This window comes from Solenopsis invicta, chromosome 5 (assembly GCF_016802725.1).
Source record: "Solenopsis invicta isolate M01_SB chromosome 5, UNIL_Sinv_3.0, whole genome shotgun sequence".
In the NCBI taxonomy this organism is placed as follows: domain Eukaryota; kingdom Metazoa; phylum Arthropoda; class Insecta; order Hymenoptera; family Formicidae; genus Solenopsis; species Solenopsis invicta.
Window position 1 is genome coordinate 27,659,781 of NC_052668.1, and position 27,058 is coordinate 27,686,838.

The following is a 27,058-nucleotide window of genomic DNA, read 5'->3' on the forward strand; positions in this document are numbered from 1 at the left end:
TTACATTGCAAATAGAAAAAATATTTAATAGGGATATAAAACATTAACAAAGGATTAATAACTCAAATCAATGTATACTGAATTACATTAAACGCAAACGTTGATCTAAAGATAAAATATATTTGTCAACGAAAAAGGCAAATTCTGTAGATTAATCGCAGGAATTCCGAGGAATAGCTGCTGACATTTCATTGACGTTTCTTATTCATTTCATTGAGTATCGGGTCGTATAAATACTTCATCACATCCTTAGCCCATAGAAAGTCAAGATGATTAAATTTCTCGTCCGCTACTAAAATTTTGCTGGCGAGATTGCCCACTTCATCGCTAAGCTTATCCACATCCTAAAAAATTATAATACAAATAAAAGTGTTCACAAAAATGTCATTTAATTATATATAATTAATATATAATTTCATTTAATATTTAATGCTAACGACAATAGAAGAAACTCTAGATTTTTTTACAACTTGTTATAATTGAGCATCAAACATGGATCATTTTGATGCTTAGTATTAGAACATTAAATAAAAATTATAGAATAATACAAACCTTAGTATTAGCTAACCAATCGTTTTTACTGTAATATAAATGAACCGGTGCTGTGATCTTGCTCAAATCATATTTTGGTGGAACAAGTGAGTGGTATTTTTCTAAATTGTCAAGCTCATAATCATATTGTTGGAACCTTCCCGATGTGATCATCATTCCTATTAATAGAATTGCTAGTGTTATTATGGAAAATGTTTGAGAATTTAAAATATAATGTATATCACAGGTAGATTTTTATAATGCATATGCCATAGTCAGATTAATCATTTGCAATTACTTTGCTGGTGGACGCTAAAAATTGCTTATGGCTGGTATTCAGTTTATTCTTATTTCAAAACCATTTTAAATAATGCCTTAAAATGCTACTATAGCTTTGTGATTAATTAGATTTTAAAATAATATTGTACTTAAAACGGTCTTAAATAAAAAACCGACTAAATACTGGTTATGTAATAAAAATATTTAATATTAAATTAAATTGATTGGGCGACCATGTAAGTGCGTTATTTAATAAGTTTCAATCCTGAACATGAAAATAATATTACGATCACTGTTGTAAAATGTAAAAGTTGCATTTTTAGATAGTAACTTTCAAATTTTTATATGTAACGATTATAAAAAGTACCGTAGTCGGTCATCACTATTTTCATAAAATTATATAAGTATGTAGTATTTACTCAAACATTTATTACAGTAAAACTGTATATTGCACTATTCAGACATTCTTGAGAAAAAAAGTATTAAAGAAAACAAAAATAAAAAAGTAAAAAAAAATTAGCGACTAATGCTAAAGATGTTGACTTACACTTTTGGTTTCAGGTTGGACTCTCAAGGATAAGACTTTCTTCCATTTAAATATTATACTTTTAAATTGTCATATAAAATTTTTAATCCATTCTTAATTATTTAATATAAATGTTATTTTTGTAAAAATTATGAGGAATTTTTAAGTGTACTTCTATTATTAATTAAATTAAAATTTCTTACGAACACAAAAAATATATTAGGATTGTATGTATATGCATATGAACTAACAAAAAATGTGGACGTTTTTTTTTCTATCGTCATTACATGCGTTTCTTTATATAAACATTTTTTATAAGGTACATTACAAAATCTTTCAACGACTATTTCAGAAACTATTTATCGGACAAGGCTAAAATAAATCATCTTAAAAATAATTTTATAAGCTTTAACTGTTCCTACATTTTTTGCCTTAGACAAATCAGAAATATTACATTTACATAAACTTACTTAGAAACACATATAATAAAAGTTTCTTAATTTTATTATTAAACCTTAAATTGAACATAGCAAAAGTTATTCAACTAAAACAATGTAAAAAATAACTTTTTTACTTAAAAAATCATAATCTTTTAGATTTTTAATGTTGTTTTAAAAAAATTTTTGAGTATACTTTTCAGATATAATATTATAATAAAAAAATCAGTGTCATAGAATACGTTTAAAAAAATATTTATTTTGAAGTATAAAAAAATAATTTTCGAGAAAATGAATTGACACTAGGCAACGCCTTCGCTTAGGCAAAACTTGAAACTGTCGATATATAGTAACAGAGAGAAAAATCGAATATTTAAATAATAACGTAGAATAAACTCAACCAAAACTTTTGTTGGCATCAAATAGATTTCAGTAACTGTTAAGGGTTAGTACAAGTTTATTAATACAAATTTACCAGATTTGATGATTTGTCCATAGTGTAGAAATTGCTTTACAGATGCACTAGTAGGATAATGTCCTAAGATTGCTGGTAAACGTTCCTAATGACGGTAATGTAAACAGAAATATAATAAATAACAATAGTTAAGATAATATTACAAATAAAAATTTAATTAAATTTACTAATTCCTAGTTAATGCCTAAAGTTGATATTGTGAAATAATATCTATTGTACAATTAATTTATTAGTTAATATAATTAATATAAAACAATTAGTCAAAGATTAAGGCTCGCTTAAATAAATTAATGATGAGGAAAATTGAGCTTGAGAGCCACGCAAGATGTCAGGTGCGAATAAATAAATAACAGCATAAATCCAATGATAAACGTTTCGACCTTTAATGTCGGTCATCCTCAGTATAAAAGTCTATGAGAACAAAATAATCGCAATAATTATAATAATGTTACAAATTTTTTCCCGAAACAAACGAAAAAAAGAAGACACAATTAAATCTAGTTACCAAAAAATTAGAAATTGTGATGAGCCGCGATGTACATCCTCTATCCTCGTAACATAATAAACAACCTCAAGGAGCATGTGCCGAGACAAGAGCTTCGAAAAATCAACATGACTTGATTTGCTGATTAAAATAAAGAATAATATTAAGGAATGAATATTAAACTTGTAACAAACAACAATACGAATTTAGTAATTAAAAATAATTAACAGGAGATTAAAATTAAGAAATAAATAATAAAATAAATATTGTAATTAAATAATTAAGTAAATGTGGAAAAAAAGTAGAAAACTGTACAAGTCAAGAGATGTAAAATAGTAAATAAGAAATAATACTCGAAACAAAGAATTGTATACTAAATACCTCTAGGCACCAAAACTCGTGTCACAGTAATATGAGGAAAGATGTTACATCTTGGAAGGAATAGATACAAATAATAAGAACCGAACGAGTGGGATGGCCTCGGCGGACCGCACGAAAAGAGTACAAAGAGGAGGGATGATAAACCTAAGAAGGGGGAATACGTTCGAGAATAGGAAGATACGCATCCGAGAGGAGTTCGGTATCACTTTGTTTGTTGAGTCCATGCGATTGATTTTTGATGTGTAACATCTCGGATATAGATCTTTTTACGTAAGAAGGCTCTTTGTCTAAAATTTCGACGTTCTCCCAATCAAAATCGTGGTTTTCAGAAATACGATGTGACGAAATAACCGAAGGAGAACTGGCCTTTCTAATATCCGCTTTATGTTCGTTTACTCTTGTTTTTAGCTGACGCTTAGTCTGTCCCACGTAAGAAGAATCGCAGTCTTTACAATTGATTTTATAGACCACGTCATTACAAGAAAGACGCTCTATGTGGTCTTTACCGGTGGTTATAAATTTATTCAATTTAGAAGGGATCGTGAACGCCACACTGCAATCAAACTGACATGAGAAAGACGAGAATTTCTCTGATACCGACTCAATGTAAGGGATCGTAAAAAATCTTCTCACATGTTTATCCATAACACAACTGTCATCTCTATAAAAAAGGTGTTTGAGTCTACAATGAATCATGGCAAAAATAAAATTTAATGGATAATTATTTTCTAATAAGATATTGATTAAAATTATGAAGTTCTTACGATGAAATTGCGGATGTGATAAAGAAATTAATTTGTCAACCATACCGAAGATGACACCCTTTTTGTGACACAAGGGATGATGTGAGAAGAAATTCAAGTATCTTCCCGAGAACGTTGGTTTGCGATACTGATCGAAAATAATTCTATCATTCACCCTCAATAGCATGACATCAAGAAAACTGATTTTTCCCTCGCTCTCTCTCTCCATAGTAAATTGTAAACGTTCATGCATAGAATTGAACGTGTCAAGAATGTCCGGTAACAAGCTTACAGGAGCTGCTAATAATATGTCATCTACATATCTATAGTAAAATGGCAGATGAAAGGAGAGAGATTTAATCGCCTTGCACTCCAAATCTTGCAAGACTAAATCCGCCAAGATAGGAGACAACGGGGAACCCATCGGCAAACCGAAGATCTGTTTGTAGCACACATTATTAAATTTGAAAAATGTAGAATCTATTATTAAATTAAGAGCTTTGAGAAATTCAACGAGCGGAATAGTAGTATTTTTAGAAATCAAATCCCATCTGGACGTGACGCTTTCCACCGCTAAGTCTTTTGGAACATTGGTGAAAAGTGACACGACGTCCAAAGACAATAAGACGTGATCTGATCTCAAGGAAAGGCCATTTAGTTTATTAACTAAATGGACACTGTTTTTTATGAAACTATCCGCTTCTGGTAAACTGTTATAAATTATTTCATGTAAATGATAAGCTAATGAGTATAGTGGACTGTTTATAGAAGAAATTATGATTCTTAATGGAATATTAGGTTTATGGATCTTCGGCAGACCATAGGCTCTCGGTAAGATGCCGTCCGTTGTTAACATACTCCTATATAAATGTTGTTCGATGAAACCTTTCTCCTTCCAATTAGAGAGGAGGGAGCGCGCTTCTTTTGTTAATATAACAATCGGATTTTTGGATAATTTGACGTAAGTAGAATCGTCTGAGAGCATGCCTTCCATCCTCAAGATGTAGTCATTTCTGTCAAGGGCAACAGTTATGTTACCCTTGTCTGCCCTGGTAAACAAAATGTTAGGATGCTCCCTAACAAATCTACTCGTGGTTCGTAACCAGTCTTTAATTAGCTGGTCATTAATATTTCGCGAACGGTCTCTGCGGAACAGGCCCTCCAGGATGGATACAGATCGGTTTCTAATTGCGTCATGTATATTTTTCCTGTATTTAGAGATAATTAATATAATTGAGAGTACTGTAAGTCTCGGTCTACAATAGATGTAGTAAACCTTGAGTCGAAGTAAAATAAAATCTTTACAGCTTTAATATAGATTAAGTTAATAAGAATAATAAAATCTGTTGAAACACTGAAAAAATTAATCATACTTTATTTCTGATTAATATTTAAGCAGCATGTTGTAATTTTTGCAGCATCAAAAAATCTTTTTTATATAATGATTACATTTATCTTATATGTGAGGTACCACATTTTAAGGTACTTATGCAACCATTTTGAACTTTAAAATTTCGACAATACGCAGACAATATGCTGACATTTGTCTATCTGGGTTATATTTTGGAGACATACAGCCCCAATTTAGCGCCAGAATAATTTTATAGTTAAATTAAAAATAGGTATCGCGCCTAAATAGTAGAGGATAAGAAGGTATTACTCCTACTACTATCGGCAATATGGCTACTTATATTATTTCCGAAATATGTATAGCCAAATAAAAAGGTAAATAACAAGAAAACACTCGAGTGTATGTACAATCGTGTAATAATACACTCAAGTTTAAGAATAATGAAGAAGTATGAGTAATTAAAGGTTAAAGATGTACCTTGAAAAAGTTTAGAAGTGCTCAAAAATAAAATGTCTTATAACAATTGTCACTTATTATGTATTATCATATTAGCATCACTAAAAAACGGCGGGCTACTAAATGAATAACTCCATAAGCAATTGTTAGAATACCTAATAACGGAAATAATAGGGGTCGACAACCATATTGTCGACAGTAGCCATAATACTCTTTTCTTCTTTATACATTAAAGACATACCGAATCAAATTGCTCGGGATTGAATCCAGCCATTAGGAACAACGCATTCTCGCATATCGGTTGGGTAATAGCTTCACTGGCGCATACCAATTGTGCACCTGTATTTATTAATTCATTGTCAAGATTGAATTCGTTCACGCCAAAGTGCTGCGCAATCTGCAACAGTACATTCAAAATTTAAATTATCGGATTCCGAAGAATTATTTGAGACCGAGAGAACGGGAAAGAAAGAGAGAGAAAAATCAATTTTTCTTAACATAAAAGTCACATACCTCCCCAACTTCGGTAATCTGTGACAGCAGTTGTAAAAGGGGACTCTTCATCCTGCCGCAGTAAGCGATCGGAGCCATAGCGTACATTTCCAGGATATACTTCTGATATTCGGGGCGTTGCGTTGACATGACGAAGAAAGTGGTGGTACCTTGGCTATGTCCTAGGTAGAACATTTTTTCACAACCGGTGGTCTTCACAATATAGTCTATGTTCGCTGGAAGATCAATCGTACCAATCTCGTGCCAACTATAGTATGCAACCAGAATAAACATAAATTATATTTAATTAAAAAAAAGGCAAAGCATTAAAACTCGAAAAATATTATTTTTATTGTATACGGTTTTTATATCTATATTGTGCTTTATGCATAACTATTTTTTTATTTTTTACTTATAATTTTTTTATCTGAAAAGATAGAGGTATTAATTCTTAAGTAATCTGCTCAGGTGTCTTGAGTATTTATTATAGTCAAGTAATCGAAGGTAATTCATTAAATTTTTTTGCTAATGACATATTACAAATTATTAAAACAACTCTTATTTGAATATAAATACTAATTTAAAAAGTCAAAGTTTTTTTTTCAAATTAGTCTTTTTATTTATTTGTTCAAAAAGATAAAGAATAATAATAAAAAAAAAAAAAAACGTTTTGAGTTGAAAATTATAAAAATTGTAAAAATTAAAAGTTATTATTTGGCACCAAGAACCGCTGATTGACATAAACCTTCCAGTCTTGTGTTTTAATTTCGTCAATCCCTTATAACATATTATTGATTAATAAAAAAACGTTTTCTTAAAAATTTTAAGACAACTTTTTTCCTTGTAATGGATTTGTTTTCGACAAATAAACCGGATATCAAAAACAGCTTATAGGATCAACTTGCGGCAATGTTTTACACGTCACAATTAATTGGGTTTAATAATATCGGTAGTTATAAAACTGATCAATCACAAGTATTCCTCTGAAAAATGGAATGATTGTAATGGGCCAGTTTAATAACTACGAATATTACTAAACTTTATAAATGGTGACTTGTAAACATAGTATAATGTGATTGGCCAGATTCATAACTATGGATATTAATTAAATTCGAGTAATGCTGACGTGTAAATGAAGTCGATGATAACTTTTGATCAGCGCAATTTTCATAAGAAAAATGCACAATCCTATCTAAAACCATGGAATTGAGTAACATTTCATCAATACACTCTTTTTAATTTTTATAATACTTAGTCGCTCAAAAATAAACTTCAAAATTATCATTTGAATGAACTTAATTCCAATTTGATTACAAAACAAAAGAAATCTCGATTCATTATACATAAAGGTCCTTAGTCTATTTTGATTTATTGTTGATATTATCAACAATTATCTATATGGAAAGAAATTTATTCTTTTTAAATTAAAATATGTATACTTTCTTGAATTATTATATAACATCCAAATAGAAAGAAAGAATTAAAATAAATATTTATTTGTCTCCACAAAATATTGTATTAAAAACAAATAATTTATCATTTCAATGAAAATATTCCAATGGAACAGAAACACATTTCATGATCAGTGTAAAATTATTTACTTAAAACTAATAAATCCAATTACTTGAACACACATGTGCACGTAGAGATATACATATATCAATTTTCACCTGAAATTCCAGTAGTCCTTCTCCGAGATTGTTTCATTTGTATGTTCACGAGAATATGTAGTGCCACGCGGGTTAGCGATCCACACATCGTACTCTGCATCCGCCAGAACAAACGCTAAAAGAGTGATATCAGAATGTAATAACAAAAACAAATATTAGTTAATACTGGCGCTGAAGCAAATAAAAGTTCATAAATATTTGATAAATATCTACATTTTACACGATTATATCTTTTTTCGGAATTAATTTAAATACAAAAAAATTCATATTTAAATTCCGAAATAATATAGAAATCATTTTAATGCAATTAATAAAACGTGTATACAAAAAGTGTTTCAATATCTTATTTCAATGTTTGATTTAAAATAAAAATAAATTTATGCATACACACAAAATTATTAATTCATAATAACGATTAGAACAAAAAAGTTTTCTTGATTCTTTAACTTAAAAAAGCAACTTGACACTTAAATATAATTGTATGGATATGATTGTAAGTTCATGTAACAATATTTCTCCTCATTTGAAAAGGAGTAGGAGAGACCGGGGCTATTCAAAACCCGGAACAATTAAAAAAAATGAAAACTTTTTTTGTGGATACATGTTAAAAATTTACTTTGAATATTGTAAACGCGTCCTATAAAGTAACAATGCTGCAAATAAAGTTTTGTCGGCGACGGCGCCATATTGAAGCCGTGACAGTGAAAAATGTGTTTTGCGACAGTCAAAGTAATTTCTGACAGTCAGTATTTCTTCGAAATTTAAGTAAGGAAAATAAAATTCTTTTCGAAAACTTTGAATATATTGTGTCATTTGAATGTATTTGAAACAATTTGTGTCTACTTTTTGCTATATCTATTTTTGTAGACCATACGCAATAATGCATAGGATTGACGCCGGAGCTATTTAAAACATCGTCGAATCGTTGTTCGGATGATTTTTTTCTTCCACATCTGCGTTCTATGAACCAAAATACACAATTTAATACTCAACAGATGTAATTACACAAAACACGAATAGTCTCTGACTTTTTCCAAAAACGCCGAAACAATAAAATTTTTTATTGCATGTTTGTTTTTATATTATATGTAACTATTCTAAATAATGAGAGTGTCCCAATTGCGCACAGATTCGATTGGACACCACCAATTATAGCGGCCAATGCTTAGAGTATTTCCCTTGGTTGGGTTAGATTAGATTACGTCATTGGTGGTGTCCGATCGGGTCTGTACACAACTGGGCCTTACCCTAAATAATACTATAAATCTTTTTTGTAATAAAATAAATTCTTAACAAGACCTTTTTTACATTTTTTTTAACTTAAAACACAAATTTTAGAATATTCCCAGACTGGATTCAAATTATCGCAGGCTCAGGGCTATTCAAAACACTTGACACTAGTCGACATTTTTATATGTAGCTCAAGACAGGTATATTTCCGCGTTTTATGTATAACGGCATTGTGAAAGGAAAATTTCAACCTTTCAACCGTTTATCTTTTTTTTTTAATGTATACGGGACTGAGGAGACGCAAAAAAAATAAAAATGTTTCGAATAGCCCCAGTTTTCCCCATACCAAAAATAGTGAAATTTTTAAAAATTAAAATTAAAGCTTGAAACTTTAAGAATAGGCTCTACTAATTGTGAGTCTATCATAATCATATATAAGTTTCAGTGTTCCAAAAATAGCAAAATGATGAATTGCGACATTGAGTTGCAACGCTCAACCAACCCCGGAAAAAATTTTTTTATACATATTATTACATATAATTATATATAAAATAAGCATAACTATATATTAATAGCACAATTATATATAAAATAAGCATAATTATATATAACTATATACAAAATATGTACAATTATTTATATTTTAATATATATATAGGGTGTCCATTTTAAAGGACCCTTTCAAATATTTCAGAAACACTGCATTAAATCAAAATATGTTTCAGACAGAAGTTTTATAACTTTGAGGAAAAAAGTTACAATATAGTATATACTGTAGCTTTTAAGTGTCATAACTTCGAAAATATTTAATTCAAAGTAAGCTAGAATATGCAAGAAAAAATGGCGAGTTTTATTTAAAAAACGCAAAGTAACCTTATCCTGACCTTAACAATACCACTCAATGACATCTTATGTACCTCAAAAGGCATAAAACTTTGACTGACAAGGAGATGAATTTCAATTGCGAAATACGAAATGAGACGAGCCTTAGTTCATTCAAAAGGGGGGGTCGAGGGTATAAAAAATATCAGAGCGTTTGCGTGCATGGGCCTTCGTTTCAGAGAAATTTGCATGTAAAGTTTGGCATTCGCCGCGAGGTACGTTAAGGGGGAAACCTCATTTACACGGTCGAAAAATACATGATTTTCACGAATTTTTTTCTGGGGTGTAATAAACTGAAACGTTTTGAAATTTTTATGACAATTTAGTACGCAATCAAAGAGTACACAGGAATTTTTTCATAAAAAAAAAAGATGTTTACTATATAAACGGACGCCATAATAATATTGCTTCGCTTATGGTGTGTCTCCGCTGTGTACACTGTAGCGTCCTTAATTTTGATCTGAAACAAAAAAACCAAAATTTTTTGTAATGTTTATGATACTAGTTTCTATGTGACATTTCGATTTTTTAAAGAAAAAGTCAAAATTGCATGTTTTTACACAGTTTAAAATTGAAAATGCGTTTTTCGTTAAAAAATCGACTTTAAAATACAAAAAAAATATGAAAAAATTCTTTTTTCAAAAAACAATTAATGTCACATCGAAGAGAATTTAATTATCTTTAAAATAAGAGGTCGTGAAACCAAATCGGTTCAGTAAATTTCTCTTAATCGTGTACACAAAATCGAAAAAACGTGTTTCGAGAAAAACGCGTTTAAAGTTTTAGATGCATAAAAATACTACATATTCACAACTTACGGCAGTCTCAGGCTAATCAACGATTCCAGGTGCATAAAGTAGCCCCTCCGCTTCCTCGTAGAACTCGTTTTGTGCCATCATCTCCATCCTATGAGCCGTTCTTGCCTCTTTTGAGCTGTTATAGCTTCGGCGGTTCTGTGTGGTTATTCGTTTCTCGTCCTTCGCTATGGCAAAATTGTGTGCCTGTATCCCAATTTCTATGTCCAATTTGTTCATGATCATTAATACTGCATTGTAGCCTTCGTTAAATATTGATGCAGCAATATACGCAGCAATGCAGACGATTTTTGCTCCACTGTGAATGTGTTTAGGCGATAAACGCCAAACAGTCGAATTAAAACATTCATTTGCATTTTGTGTGTAACCGCCTAAACACCTTTCCAAAAGATTGTCATTCGAAAGATCGTCGAAGATTGGTTGCAAATGTTTCTCAACATTTGGGTGAAGAGGAGGGGGATGTTTAAATGACGCTGCACAACCTGCTGCCTCAGCCTTGCGCCACTTACACCAGCTATCAGCTCCAGCCGGACAATTTCCATGTTTCGGTGTCTCGTCGGTGGATGTTAGATGATCGAGTGTTGCTTGAATGGCTTTTTTCATGCCCTGGACCGAATCAGTATTTCGACGTATGGCTAATCCGTAGTATCGAGTTATTTTGTTTATCAGTACATCGGTCAACATTCCACGTCCTCCGAGCTTCTTATCTTTTTTTACATTTCGAAGTCTTGTGCCCATTCGTTTCTCGACATGCCCAACGCATTCACTTTTTTTTACAGGACAGTCATTGCCGTACGGATTCAAATCTAAGATGGCTTTGAAGGTTTTTGAGTCGCCATCGCCTATATAATTCACGTACTGAACGCCATATTTTTCTTGTGATCTGGAAAACATTTCTTTCATGGAATCGACTTCCATTTTCCCTGATGAACCGGAATGATTTAGTAGGCATTCATCTTCGTGTTTTTCATACCACTCAGTATATTCATCAGTACCTTCTTTTGGTTTCCACGACATGCAACTCTTACATATTGAACTTTTAATAACAAGATCGATTACTTTTCCGGTTAAATTACCAATTAGAATTACAACACCTAACAGCGACGTAAAACCTCTTTTCTTCCACGATCCATCTCCAGACACATAAAATTTTGATTTTGGTCTTCCATTTTCTTCATTTAATTTTTTTTCTTCATCAACTGCTTTCAGACATGTAGCATCAAAGACAAACTTTACTGCATCATACACGTGTTTCACAATGTTCTCGTACGCACTGTTACTCAAACCTGTACCGAGATCCATAAGTCCAGCAAAAATATTGATGCCTTCTTGTCCGATGCCTAAAAGTCTCATAACAAAAACTATTCTTCTGTTAATTTCATAACCGGTATTTATAAGTGGACCAGACTCAATCTGTGTAGAGCCACAAGAACACAACACAACTATCTTAAAACCGAAACCACGAATTCCTGATTCTCTAAATTCGACATTTTTCAGGCACTTTCGACATATAAGCAGTTGCGCGAGTGTTTGAAAAACGCTTAGAAAATCTATAATTTTATACGCATGAGACCTATTCACTTCTGCGTCAAAAACATTAGCACTGCTTAATTTTTTACTCGAAGCACTCGTATTATTAATTTCTTCTTCTTTGGCTTCTTCTTCTTGAGCTTTACTCCAAGGAGATTTTCTTTTTCGAGGCCTCGTTGAACGTCTGGACTGCCCGTGTGTCGCTTTTGGATACGAAGTCATGCTGCATTCAACAACGTATTCACTCGACAAGAGACGAAAGCGAACTGATCGTAGGTCAAAACAAGTTTGAAAGGGAAGACGGATAAAATTTCTACCAACGAACTTTTCAAACGCAGGTATAAACAGGGTCCGAGAACGCAGGTATAAACGCGACCGCCCGAGGGTCGCCTAGGCCTGTCTGAACTCGTCATCCGACCCGTCCGCTTTAACTTCGTAACTTCGTAAATACTGCAGATATCGACTTGAAATTTTCAGGGAATATTCTTGAATAGTTTAACAATCGATTAAGACTATTTCCAAAAAATCGATTTTTTTGACCCGATAAATGAGGTTTCTCCCTGTACGATTGTGAAACATTTTTTGATTTAACGTAGTATTTTTGAGATTTTTGAGTGGATCCTATAAAATTTTTGATATTAAAAAATATATAATTATACATTTTTTATATATAATTTTATATAATTAAGTTTATTCTATATATCATATATAAAAATTTTTTTTTGGAATTGGTTAGACGTTGCAGCCCAACGGCGCATCCGCCATTTTGGTACCTTCGGAACACCTGAACATTTAAATTCACACATTACCTAAAATAATTCTTAAATTTAGTTGATTATGTCCTGAAAGTTTAAAGCTATAATTTTAACTGTGACAAATTCCACTATTCTGGCACACCCCCTTAATGTTTTAACAATTTAAGTCATGGTTCCTTTACCTAAACTTCGGTTGCCAGTAATAGTATAACAAGACGAGTCGCACAGAATGCCGGGCACCACAAACGCAACAGGTTTATTCGAATCGGTAGAATTTATTGGTCCTGTTATCCGATGGAGTGCCAAAATGTAACCATCAGAAGTTGTCACATTATGCTCCTCACCATTATATCCGTATTTGCTTATTAGTTGCATCTATACAACAGAACGACTGCTTTGAATTCAAATTTGTTTATATCGTAGAATTAAATATGATCAGCAGGAAATAAAAAAAATCTATTATCAATGTGATTAATATTAAACTTATAATAATTTATTAGTTGTCACGTGCCGACTTGCGTTCGCCGTCCGTCAAAAGAGCCGCTCGATCACGAAGGCGTGACACGGACATTGCGTCTTTCTAGCTCTCTCGGAAGCACATTAAAAAAAAAGTTGATAATAACTATCAAATGTATAATGAAATAGTATCAATTAAATATTTGGTCAATGTAACAAAAAATAATTTTTTTTTTCTGAATATTTAGTAACTTATACCAGATTTGATAATACTTACTAATTATTTAGAACAATAAAATTATTTTTATATTAACAATATATTTATTAATATTATTTTATTATACATTTGGTGGTTATAACTAGACTTTTTTTAGTACAAGCGCGATTCCATCGTTGTAATTTTTATGTATGTATTATTCTACCGTTTTTTTTTCGTGTATTAAAGTTGCAAAATGATCGCCAGAGAACGAGCGGAAGGAAGAGTTAGCGACCGCGATAATCACTTTGTTGTACAATTTCGACGGGTACATCTCGCCTGCCCAAAAGGAAGCGAGAAGACGAGGACTACCGCCGAAGGATTAAGGAGCAGGATGCTCAAATGCGATGGACTCGCCCTTACTGCTTTATTGTTTTTCGTGGAACAAATGCACCCTTCTGTCAGGAAATCTGTTTGCAGACAAAAATATCGGCCTTTTGAAAGTAACATAAGAAAAGCGCCGCACCAACCATTGTACGAAAGGGGATGCAAACATGTCCATCGGCAAGAGGAAAATTCTTTGACAGGATTATTGAGGGATGAAGGCCATCTTCAGGTCGAGGTATGCGGCTACTCTCTATCGATTTCCGGAGGCGCAGGATCAACGCTGCCACTTTGCGAGTCATGCCAAATTCAAGACTGGCGCTTAACGGTCGTGCGATTTGCACCTCGCAAAGATCGAACCACGTGGCCGCGACCAATACGGAAGCGACAATTAGGATAAGTGGGACGTGTCACCGCGGGCCTCCCGCAGGATTGACGATCGATGGTCCCTTGAATCAATTTTTGGACACGTTTCGTGCTGCACAGAGCCTTTATAAGTAGTATCATTTAAATAACAAAAAAGTAAAAAAAAAAAAATATTTGTTCAATGAAAATATCTAACGTTTGGAGTGGCATCTTGAGTATCATGACAAATTACAGAAATCTAAATTAAAACCTAAATACAAATCAAAAATTGACGTTTTTGTTGTAAAATAATTATTTTTAATTTTTTATTATTTAAACAATTTCAAACAATTTCAAATTTGTCACTCAATTTAGTTTCTCCTTTTGGAATAAATGTTTATTAATTTTCTATTATTTTTAATTTTCTCGTCGAAAGTTCTATTTATTTATAGAATTTCGACAGAATTTTTGTTTAGTTTTACAGTAGTGAGTTTTGACTCTTAGTAGAGTGACAAATCACCCAAACATTGCATAAATTAAGCTTGTGCAATGTTTATGTTTAATTTGCCACTTTATTTTGACTCTTATCAAATAGATATTTAAAAATTATTTAGAAAGTAATCATGTTTTGAATATAATAATGAAAATGATTTTTATTCAGTTTTTAATGTATTCATTTCTTAAATTTGATTTCAATTGAATACGCAAATTTGTGTTAATTGAAAATAAAGAAATGATTGCACTCACTGTGGTAAGGTTTGCATCCTCAGGAACTTCAGGTGATAAATCCGGAATTTCTGGTATCAGTTCTGATGGGTCCAATTTCGGTATTAGATTTATCACATCATCTATCATTCCAGCGTTCGTGGATGTCAGACAAGAGATGAGAAGAATCGGTAACAACATGGTTGCTCGACACGATCGTTACTGTTTGATGAAACAGAAAAAAGTAAAGTGGATTAAAACGTATGACTGTTGAAGGAGAAGAGGGTATTATGGCTACTGTCGTCAATATGACTACCCCTATTATTTCCGTTATTAGGTGGAGTATTCTAACAATTGCTTATGGAGTTAATCGTTTAGTAGCCCGCCGTTTTTTAGTGATGCTAATATGCCAATACATAACTGACAATTGTCATAAGGCATTTTTACATTTGAGTACTTCTAAACTTTTCAAGGTATCCTTTAAGGGGGCAGGACCCTTTAGAGGGTCAAAAAAAGTCTATTTTTATGAATTTTTTTAACGGAAACTATATGAACAAATAATTTGAAATTTTGCGTACATATTTATCTGTATTTGATTGTTAATTAGGATTTTTCACAAATAAAAATAACAAAATTTGTCATAATTATAACATTTTTCGCGCGACGTGTCCGAGCGTGCAACGTCTCATGGTGACCATAAAATCTCGACACTCAGTTATGTGAAACAAAAAATCCAAAAAGATTCTTAATCTACAGATGTTTGTTTATCGTCGGAACCAGAATTATTAAAATCAAACTATTTCTGAAATAATTATTACGCTTGTAAGAATAAATTTAAAAAAATCACTAAAAATGTTAAAAGTTTAACGTAAAAAGAATATTAATGCAGTAATATAATTCAATTTCGCTGTTTCGGTTCCAACAATAGAAAAAAGTGTTTCTAATATACAGTTAAAAGGCAAATTCAATTGGTTCATTAGTTTGCTTGAAATCGTGGTCAGTTTGAAAAACCTTGTTTCGAGAAAAATGAGTTTAAAGTTTTGAGTACAATTTACTCGTATATTTTTAGTACTTATGCGTCATTCTAATCAGCAATTCCAGGCCATATAATATAAGCCATATAGTATAATTTGTACAATAATTTTGATATATTATACATCATTGTACTCGCTAAAAAGAACGCTACAACTTTTATCACTTAAAAATATTCACTTTACCGTTCGAAAGTTACGCATGTCTCTCCGTTCTTTAATATAGATAATTTCTTTAAGTAATCATTGTACTTACAATAAAGTTTAGCTCAAACTATTTAATTTGATATTACATTTATTGGGTCTATCTCTGTTAGTTTATGAGACAAAAGGAGATGGCCATTTATGCGGAGACACCCCATAGTAGGATGTTCCCAATTCTAATTAAAATCATGTGCTTTAATATTTGGTAGTTTGTGATAATCGACGGATTAAGCTACTCTTTTTTATGTGTAAGGCATGTTTGTTAACTCAGGTTTTCAGCTGCCTCTTTGTTTGTCCAACGTTCGCGGACTCTTCACATTTGATTTTATATACCACGCCACTGCACGACATCCGGTCACTGTTATCTTCTTCCGTGGTTATAAATATTTTTAAAGTCTTATTAATAGAACATGTTACTTGGCAGTTATACTTAAATACGAAAAAGATAAATGCCTCAGTAACTGAAATGACATACGGTACTGTGAAAAAAAGATTGTTTTTTTGATACTGTGGAATAAGTTTCTAAATTAGAAGTATTGTTTATTGTGAGGTATTTTAATCTCCTTTTTATCTGGAATATAAATCTTATTAGACAGTCATTCTTTGAAAGAATGTTAATTATGTTTTGGAAATTTTTCTGTTAAAGAACATAGAGTAAGATAGGTGGATAGTTTTGTCCACTAGACCATAAATAATACATTTTCTTATGAATTTAATTACTGATTTATATTTTTCCATTTCTTGTTTCTCCCGTTTAACTTAGCATCCCTCCCCTCTTTCCTTTCAAAACATCAACTAAGGTTTCGGAAACAAAAATAATGTTATTATCAGTACATTTTTAATTCTTTGCACGTACCTACTCACTTGAACTTTAAAAATATCATATTATAAAAAATGATTAGGTAAATATTAATTTGTCTTGTACATTAGGAACCGTACATTGGGATAGTTGTAATTTGAATTGTTATAATATTTATAACTTGATTGGTAAATTTATGACTTTAATTAATCGTACTTAAAGAAGAACATTAGAAGTTATCGCGTCTTTTCCGAATGTAAATTCTTTTGGTAATTTTTTATACCAAAAATATATACGTGTCTTACAATTATCGTTTATCAACATGTGATATTGTTTTTGAATTACAAAGTGTATACCGAAATACAAAGGATGATTTTGGGCCCCGCGTGTAATCAACCTTATATAGGACAAAATAATAAATATTCACCTAGATAAAAGAAAATTTTTACCAAGTTTTATTAAAAACTTTTATTAAGTTATTAAAAGACTAAAAGTTTTATTAAAAGATCCCCACTATTTCGAAATATTGCAAGAAATGTGATTTTTTATTTACATTTTTTTTTCCGCTAAATCTAAATTAACCTTTACAAAAAAATTCATGATTATAAAAGGTATCCATATACGTAAGCTCTAACTTTTTTTTGTCGTCCTTTGCTACAAATTCTGTTTTTAAAAAATCTAAAGTTTGAAAAATTGCGTTATCTCTTGATATAAAATATTGGCTAATTTTGAAAAAATTTTTTAGATAAATTATATGACATATTATATTCAATATTTTTTCAATTTGGAACGTGTCAAAAAAAAAGAAAATAAAAAATAAAAACCGATTTTTAAAATTATCTTTCGATCTAAAGTGTATCCAATTGACATATATTAAGTTGTTTTTAAATACAATTACCTCCGATTACACATCTGCAAACAGTAGTATAAAAGCATAGAGTTTACGTAATTTAAACTATGAGATTTCAATTTTTTCAGTCAGAAAAATTAATTTTATTGATTTTAGCAGTTTTGTCGTATTCTTTAAATATACATATATCAATTTTTAATCACTTTATCAAACATATAATACCTTTAATAAACTTATCTTGTATTAACATAACGACAACATAAGGTTTTTTATCTAGAAAGTTGTTTGACCTTCGTATATAAAAAACTTTAAATTTGCTTCATATTGATAAGTCTCTATTAATTCATTTCCTAAAATTATACTTATGCAAATAAAGAAATAAAAGCGGAAATCCACGGCACATAATGTATTTATTTCATCGTTATTATATAAATAGAAATATGTCAGTCTTCATTACTGTCATCGTTTACTTATCACAGGAATAACTTCTTCAACATTAAAAAATTTGATTAACGCTTCAGCTGTTCTTACAATGCGGGACAAATATCTCGCATGTGTCAAGTAATATATAAATGCTGCATATATGAACAACTGTTTTTAGTCCATTAGTCCTTTTCACACGTGTAAAGTAAGACTTCACTTGGCGCGTGGCGCGACCGCGCCTCTTGATAGCAGCTTTTCTAATTGTATTTGACGCGTATTCTATATATATGTAGATTATCTAGATATATGTTATAATACTTACAGGTTTTCCGATTAATGTATCGTAATCTGACTTCGAACTTAACTATGCTTTTGTTTTCTTTTAAAGAATTAGCATTTATGATACCGTTATCGTCCATAATCTGTACCAAGTAAGAAACTGCTTGTGATAACTGATAAGAGCCCGTAAATAAAACTTTAGGTTATTCATTGCCATTAACTCGATTGAAGACAGTTTCTGAAAAAGCAATTTTTATTGACTCCATCTTTTTGTTTTTGTTTCTGTTGCTAACGAATTGTCAATGTTTCTTTTTAAAAATATTTGCTCCATAACTTTTTCATAAATACCCACATCTCAATTTAAATTCTTATCAAGAGTATTAATGAAAAAATAGGCTATTTTGCAACAAGAAGCAGCATTATTCAATAATTTGTTATTTAACTAGTGACGAAGAAGGTTGAATTTTTGTCTTATTATCCCGTGCACAGTCTCAATCAGCCAACGCAATTTTGTAATTATGCCTAGGGTGTCTCGTCCGGATGGACAATAATGTAGTCATGTCTCTGCGTGCGCTACGCCCAACAGTTTTATATCTGCCTAAAAATTTCAAAAAAGGCAGAGAGGTCACGTGACTCGTGACTCTGCGCCGTGCACCGATACCGGCGCCGCTCCTGGCGCTAACTTCATTCTGTTTCTGTTGCGCAACAACCAACAGTACGAGCACCAAGTTTTTTCAATCCTAGTTAATAGAGTTACACTTCCCGGCACAGGATGCCGAAGGAGAAGCATCTTTATCGTCGCAGGAGTCACTCAGACTATCCCCCCTATAAGAAAAAGCATAGGGATAGGGAAAAGTCGCGAGCTCGAGAAATGGAGGTTAGTTCGCCCACGCCGCGTTTGCGAGACAGTACGCGACATTCTTGTCAGCGATCATTTTCGTCCGGATCTTCGAGGTACACACCCCTTCGGCAGGAAACATCCGGTAAAATCCTGACTGAAACCCTAAGAGAGATCCTGGATTTTATGAAACGCCATACCACGCAGGACGAGACAGGCACGAAGGAAACAGGTCCCCCGGTGCCACAACCTGTAGGCGAGGTTTTTCCCCCCTCAGAGGAAAGCATTCCTCAAGAGCTTGAGTATGCAATAGATGAGCAAACGGCTTGCGGAAGCCGGGGCGTTGGACCAGGTATATTTTCTCATCAAGGCAAAGAGAAAATATAGCCGATTGTCTCATCTAAACCTCATTCGCTTTTCTTTCCTCTTTCTAGAAGCTCAGGTGCCGGACAGGCACTGAGTTGTCTTTTCCATCCCGGAGGAGCCTCAGAGGGCAGCCAATCTGGAGGAAGGTGAAATAACCTCCCTGGTTAGTGAATTGTTTGGCGAGGAACAGGACTCGACAGGTAATTCAGAACGGGATCCTATCATCCTTACGTCTACAAAATCTGAGACTCGCTTAGGGCTCAAAGAAGAGCTGCGTCAACGCTTGCTGTCAAAATTTGAGCTTAAGGGCGACCTTCTGAGTCTAGGCCCGCCAAAAATCAACAACGAGCTAAAGGCAGCCATCGGCAAGCAACAGTCTCTTTTAAAAAGAGACGAGTATCAGATCAACAGGCAAGTCCAGCTTGGAGCCTGCTTGAATGCTCTAGGTTCCAGTATAACCGACCTTCTGAAACTTCATCAAGCTGCTTTCCACGACGATCAGTTGAAAAATGTAATTTCTAGGTTAGCAGAGGGACTTCACCTTATGGCGGATTTACAGTTCCGTTTATCCCTAGCCAGACAGGCGTATATAAAACCGTGTCTGACTTTTGTTGGTAAATCGGCAGCCGATTCATCCAAGGTCGACGACTGGCTCTTTGGAGCTAATTTTGCAGAAGACTTGAAGGCACTTCAAACATGTGAGAAGACAGGCCGGTTAATATCAAGGTCTACCTTTGCCCAGCCAATGACAGTTAAAGCTAACAATCAACCAATACGGCAACACGCTCCCCAGCAGAAGCCGTCAAACTACAAAGCCCCTGTGCAACGGACCTCATCTTCGGCTCGCCGGACAGGGGCGAAGCGACCAACGAGCCACAGCCGAACTCGCCATTCCAGATCCCGGTCCCGAACGCGCCGTTAGTACAAGTAAGATCGGCAGGACGTTTGTCCTTGTTCCTTCATAAATGGAAGGAGATAACAAAAGACCCCGAGGTTCTTCGAGCCATTAAAGGTTACCACATTCCGTTTGCTTACCCCCCACCGCCCCGCGCGTATTTGCAAGAACCTAACTTCTTACCTGCTATGGCGGAATCATACGACAAGGAAATTTCGCGACTAATAGATAAAGGAGCTATAGTGGCTACGTCTCCATCTGAAAATCAATTTTTATCCAGTTTTTTCCTAATCAAAAAATCGTCAGGAGAAATGAGATTTATACTAAATTTTAAGGATCTCAATACCTTCCTTTGTCCACAGCATTTTCAGCTAGAAGACTGGCGTACAGTAGTCCAACTTATGATCCAGGAGTCCTGGATGAGTACAATTGATCTAGAAGACGCTTATCTGCTAGTCCCTGTAGCTCAGGAATATCGTCATTTTCTCCGTTTCAAATGGCGGAAGACAATCTACGAATTTACGTGTCTTCCTTTTGGCTTATCTACAGCCCCTTTCATTTTTACAAAAATTCTACGTCCGGTAGTTGCTTATTTAAGGGCAAGAGGATACTGTTCAGTTATTTATTTGAATGATCTCCTGATCACAGACGCCTCAAGGAAAGACTGTATAGACAATCTAGACGCCTCAATTGAATTGCTATCTTCGCTGGGACTCCTTATTAATTACTCTAGTCGTAACTGTCACCCACACAAAAGTGCAAATATCTAGGCTTCATCTTTGACTCAGTGCATCAATCTGTGACGATTCCCCCAGAGCGCCGCAGAAATTTATATAATTTGATATTAGATTTTTCAAAGAAAAAAGAATGCACAATTCGAGATTTCGCACGCATGCTCGGATCACTAATTTCGGTTTGTCCGGCGGTCCAATATGGCCCCTTTCATACCAGAGCATTTGAGAGAACCAAGTTTCTAGCTTTATCTAACTCTAATGACAACTACTCAGCCAAGATGCACATTCCAGATCATCTAAAAGAAGACTTTGATTGGTGGATGAAGATATTCTCAGATCCAGAACAGGCGAACTTTATCCGATCAGATGTAGCGATCTTAGAAATATTCTCCGATGCATCCCTATCAGGATGGGAAGCTTCTTGTGGTACTAGTCGTACCCATGGATGGTGGTCAGAAGAGGACAAAACTTTTCACATAAACTTTCTAGAACTTAAAGCCGTTTATTATGCCCTTCAGTGTTTCGCATCGGATCAGCGAGATTGCCAAATTCTCCTCAGGGTAGATAACACGACAGCTATCGCAAATATAAATCGTTTTGGATCCATCCAGTACCCGCATTTTTTATCAATGGCGAGACAGATCTGGTCCTGGTGCGAAAGTCGGAATATCATGATTTTTGCCTCATACATTGCTTCCGTTGATAACGTCATAGCTGATCGAGAATCCAGATTAATTAGTATAGACACAGAATGGTCCCTTTCAGCGGATGCCTTCCTTCGGATATTTTCCGAGTTTGGCCCTTTCGATATTGACCTCTTTGCCTCAATCATCAACGCAAAATGTACAAATTACGTATCTTGGTTTCCGGATCCAGGCGCTATTGCAATTGATGCATTTACATTATCATGGTCAAATGTAAAGTTTTTCGCTTTTCCCCCGTTCATTCTTTTGCCTCGTGTACTCAGGAAAATTCTGAACGATCAAGCAGGAGTTGTTGTCGTTCCCTGGTGGCCTTCTCAAGCGTGGTTTCCATTATTCCGCCGCCTCCTGATAGGAGACCCTCTAATTCTCAATCCAGCTTATAAACTCCTCTCTTCACCTTTCAGGCAGTTCCACCCAGCATGGAGGACACTTTCCCTGGCAGCGGGGCTCTTATCAGGCAGGCATTCACGACCCGAGGAGTGCCACCGGGAGCAATAGATACCACTATGGCATCTTTATCAGAGACAACTATCAAACAATATACTAAACCTCTTCGCAGTTGGTGGCTGTTTTGTAAAGCGGCATCTGCCTCTATATGGTCACCAACCCCGACACAGCTCCTCCAATTCCTAGCGCAGGAATTAAACCAAGCGAACTCTTACTCGCTAATTAATAACACCCGATCCGCAATATCTTTAATCTCAGACAACGAGATTGGAAACCATAAGTTAATTAAGCGATTCTGTAAGGGAGTAGGGGTTCTTAAACCCCCTCGTCCTCGATATGATTAAGTGTGGGACCCGGCCCCAGTCCTAGAAAAACTTGCGACTATATACCCGTATGACACATTACTTCTAGACGTAATCACAAAGAAGTTAGCCCTCCTCCTCGCTTTGGGTACAGGCCACAGAGTACAGACGCTCACGTCAATCAAAGTTTCACAAATCTCTATTGCAGATAAACTCATAATCAGGGTGCCAGATAAAATAAAAACATCTGCACCAGGTCGATCTCAACCCCTATTCATTTTTTCTCCATTTAGAGATAACGAAGCCTTGTGCATTTTTACTCTAATGAAAACCTATTTAGAAGCTACAAAAAGCTTTCAAGCATCTTCCTGTGACAAGTTATTTATCTCCTGGTCAAGGCCACATAAAGCAGTAGGCCATCAAACGGTTAGTCGATGGATAAGATCGAGCCTAGAAGAGTGTGGAGTGAGGTCTGATTTCTTTTCCGCACACGTCATGCTTCCACCTCATCTGCGGCACAGAAAGGGGTATCTTTAGAGACTATTAAACACGCGACAGGATGGACAGGTCAATCGCGAGTGTTCGCCTCCTTTTACAACCGTCCTCTAATAGACCCCGAAGAGTTTTCAAAAACAGTGTTAGCCCGATAAAATCACCCCATTGTTTCCTATGCGTTGCATTATATTATTGTAAGAGCTTACATGTTATTTAAGTCTTTTCATAAATTAAGGTTTATATCAAGAACATAATATTACGGTTTTTTATAACAAAAACACAATATTACAATTTAATAAAGTGCAAATCACCGGGATCTAAACAACTACATTATTGTCCATCCGGACGAGACACCCTAGGCATAATTGATAAATCAAACAAACTTGGCAAGTGAAGTTCTATTTGAATTATGCCGGGTATCTCGTCCGGATGGACTTCCCACGCTGCAACTAGGAGCCTTTCTCCCACCCGATAGATTTTTTTCAGGTGATTTGCAATTCTGAACTAATGAAGTTAGCGCCAGGAACGGCGCCGGTATCGGTGCACGGCGCAGAGTCACGTGACCTCTCTGCCTTTTTTGAAATTTTTAGGCAAATCTAAAACTGTTGGGCGTAGCGCACGCAGAGACATCACTACATTATTGTCCATCCGGACGAGACACCCGGCATAATTCAAATCGAACTTCACTTGCCAAGTTCGTTTGATTTATCAATTAAACGAGATTCGTTCTTCAAAATTTGGCATTAACAATATGCAATTTAATTATAGTATAGTATATTTAGTGTAACATTTACTCGAAGAGTATAATTTAAAAAATTGGTTTTTATTTTTTTTTATACATTCCACCAAATTAAAAAATCTGAAAAAAATAGTGAATATAATATGTCATATGACTTATTCACTAATTTTTTTTTAATAGTCAATATTTTAAATCAAGAAAAAATGCAATTTAAAAAATTCTAGATTTTTTAAAAACAGAATTTTCAGCAAAAAAAATTTAAAAAAAATTAAAATTTATGTATATGGATACACTTTATAATCATAAATCTTTTTTGTAACAGTTAATTTAGATGTAACAGAGAAAAAATATATTAATGAAAAATCACATTTCTTGCGATATCTCGAAGTTGTGGGAGTCTTTTGAAATAAAGCTTGGCACAATTGTTATTTTATCTGGGTGGATATTTTGCCCTATATAACTTGAAAACACAACCGCATGTTAATAAACGCTACAACACATATATTTTTTTGGTTTCAAAAATCATCATAAAAATTGGTATCGAAAAACATGAAATATTGCGAATATAATATAGGAAAATTAGAAATCGAACAGTATAATTCCAATAAGAGAATGATATTTCCAATCCAATAATTTATTAAGAAAGTTATATTTATATTTACGAAAAATAATTTATATTTACGAATCGTTTATAACACTAAAAAAGTCCACATTTAAAAAATCGCTATATTTATTCGTAATTTAAATAATGTCAACAACAAAAATATAAATATATGTGTCAATTACGTAAATATAATATTTGAATAATTAATAACAACGTATCCAGCATGGTGCTAAGAAGCCCATATTAGTATTGTATTAAATTTACTTAACTGAGATCAATAACTTTGATTATTTTTCGAGATGGAAGTGCTTTCGAAATTTCGAAAAGATTTCCACAGTTTAAGAAAAAATCAAAGAATAATATTATAAACATTTTCCATATTATTGTTTCTTATGCGATAGTTCATAATATAGATAGTTCATAATATAGATCAAGACAAATCTTATAAGTGTTGAGATAAATATAGTTGTTATTAGTCTTTTATTTCATACAATCTGTTTCATCATGCTAATTACTTCCACGTACCATCTACAGCGGAAACGATAAAAAACAATTCTGCATTGCCTGTGATGTAAGTCCCAGATAGGAAGTTTCCCGCATGTTGCAATTTGATAACAATACGTTGCTAAGTTGTCATCTTTTTTTAGAAAAATGGCCTTCAATTCTGATAAAAATATTGCTGGCAATGTATGCCGCGTATGCGACTTTATAACAAGTTATTGGAAATTTTATATTAATAAGTTTTGTAAGCTATTGTTTTTCAATTGCCTGGGAAAGAGTTTCCTTCCTGTTGCCTTTATGTTCTTCTGTATTAAAGAGATTAGCATTTCCATTAGCAGTTCCATAGCAACATGATTGCAAACAAAGGAAAATTTGTAGTAGTAAATATTTCTCTTTTTGTGCGAGAAATACATTGCTATTTGGGATCAATAATACGCGCAGAAATTGAAAGTACGCAATAAAATTTTATCTTTTATATAAAATCACGATTCCAATTTTGTAAGTTTGTAACGTAAAGGCTTAATAGGTTTTTTTTACAAATAATTCATTTATTTATAATATTTTTATTTCTGTTAAATTTTCTTTTAAACTGATGATTCGCTTCGCCTCCAATGTTAAAGCAAATCACACAATTACTTTTTCTTGATTTTTTTTGTTGTGCAATAAGAAATATCATAGTTCGGGGAAAATCTTATAAATGTTTATAAAATTTACTTAAAAAATTATTAAGCACTAAGAACTATTTTTGACTGGTATTAATTATTTCAATTACTGCTGTATTAATTATTTCAAGAGATATCATAGTTGTGTATTATTTTATTATATTTTAAATTTTATTTTTTTACTTATGATGAAAAAGTGACTCGATTTGTCTCGATCTACGAGTCAATAACAAAATTTTTAAATATAATGGAATTGAACTTTTTTAAATAAACTTTGCAAACCTGTATATGTCAAGCCACTTGAAAGCATCGCTGCGTGTAAAGTATCAGTTCGCAATCACTTGACGTAATTAAGACCAAAAATAAAAGTAAACAAAATTTTATTTGTTGATTTAACATTATTTAAAGAACAGGAAAGTATGTGTGAACTATAAACGTACGTATGGAAACTGCAGTAAAAAATTTTTGAATAGATGTAAATAATAAATTTAGAATAATAGAAAGAGAAAGAGAGAGAGAGAGAGAGAGAGAGAAACGCATTTATAAAATAATTAAAAAATCTAGAAGTACATACTTGTATAAAAATGTTGAAATGGCGAAGTTGTTCAAAGATTGACATGTATGCTCGTCAGCGGCAAGCGTATAAATGACTGACGTGGGAAGAAGTGATAGGCAACTTATAACGAAATAGTCGGTAGGAGGAGATGGCTGACAGAGTTGGAAATATTGTGACCATCAAAAGAAAAGAGTCTACAAACGATCAAAATCTGCCCCAAAACGGACACATTTGAAACCTATGCAGTTATCATGTTGAGAGGCCGCAAATAAATGAAAGAAAGCTTATTTATCAAGAAACCATCGGAAAACCTTTCAAAAATAATAAAATAAGTTTGAACGCTTTGTAAAAAGTTAAATCTGTTTCTAATAAACGATAGATTCAAAACTAATAGTGTAATTGTACGTAATACATGTTGGACCATTAAATACTGTAAGAATGAACTACCAGGAAGATCCACAAAAATAAATAAATAAATAAATATATATATATATATATATATATAT

At 33.1% G+C, this 27,058-nt stretch overlaps 3 protein-coding genes across 3 annotated transcripts; 1 reads left to right on the forward strand and 2 right to left on the reverse strand.

Moving 5' to 3' along the window:
* LOC105193242 (lipase 3-like) lies at positions 1-26,696 on the reverse strand. The gene is made up of 9 exons (XM_039449179.1): positions 26,571-26,696; positions 15,166-15,345; positions 13,220-13,412; positions 7,826-7,940; positions 6,177-6,423; positions 5,905-6,060; positions 2,249-2,333; positions 553-710; positions 1-344 (listed from the first exon to the last, which is right to left on the reverse strand). The coding sequence occupies exons 2-9, from the start codon at positions 15,322-15,324 to the stop codon at positions 189-191; spliced, it is 1,269 nt and encodes a 422-aa protein (XP_039305113.1). The 5' UTR covers positions 15,325-15,345; positions 26,571-26,696; the 3' UTR covers positions 1-188.
* LOC120357736 lies at positions 9,725-13,212 on the reverse strand. The gene is made up of 2 exons (XM_039449178.1): positions 10,756-13,212; positions 9,725-10,397 (listed from the first exon to the last, which is right to left on the reverse strand). Exon 1 carries the CDS (start codon positions 12,502-12,504, stop codon positions 10,768-10,770), a length of 1,737 nt encoding a protein of 578 aa, XP_039305112.1. The 5' UTR covers positions 12,505-13,212; the 3' UTR covers positions 9,725-10,397; positions 10,756-10,767.
* Positions 21,821-23,532, forward strand: LOC105203721. Its single transcript, XM_011172598.3, has 3 exons — positions 21,821-22,459; positions 22,651-22,990; positions 23,105-23,532. Exons 1-3 carry the CDS (start codon positions 21,821-21,823, stop codon positions 23,530-23,532), a joined length of 1,407 nt encoding a protein of 468 aa, XP_011170900.3.
* Positions 26,697-27,058: the final 362 nt, after the last annotated feature.

Coding starts and splice junctions, on each gene's coding strand:
- LOC120357736 (XM_039449178.1), bottom strand. CDS start 12,504: ATGACTTCGTATCCAAAAGCGACACACGGGCAGTCCAGACGTTCAACG.
- LOC105193242 (XM_039449179.1), bottom strand. CDS start 15,324: ATGTTGTTACCGATTCTTCTCATCTCTTGTCTGACATCCACGAACGCT. Junction 6,424..7,825: donor AAGGACTACTGGAATTTCAG/GTGAAAATTGAT, acceptor TGCATACTATAG/TTGGCACGAGATTGGTACGA. Junction 2,334..5,904: donor ATCCCGAGCAATTTGATTCG/GTATGTCTTTAA, acceptor TACCGTCATTAG/GAACGTTTACCAGCAATCTT.
- LOC105203721 (XM_011172598.3), top strand. CDS start 21,821: ATGCACATTCCAGATCATCTAAAAGAAGACTTTGATTGGTGGATGAAG. Junction 22,460..22,650: donor TTACATTATCATGGTCAAAT/GTAAAGTTTTTC, acceptor TTCACCTTTCAG/GCAGTTCCACCCAGCATGGA. Junction 22,991..23,104: donor TAAGTTAATTAAGCGATTCT/GTAAGGGAGTAG, acceptor CATTACTTCTAG/ACGTAATCACAAAGAAGTTA.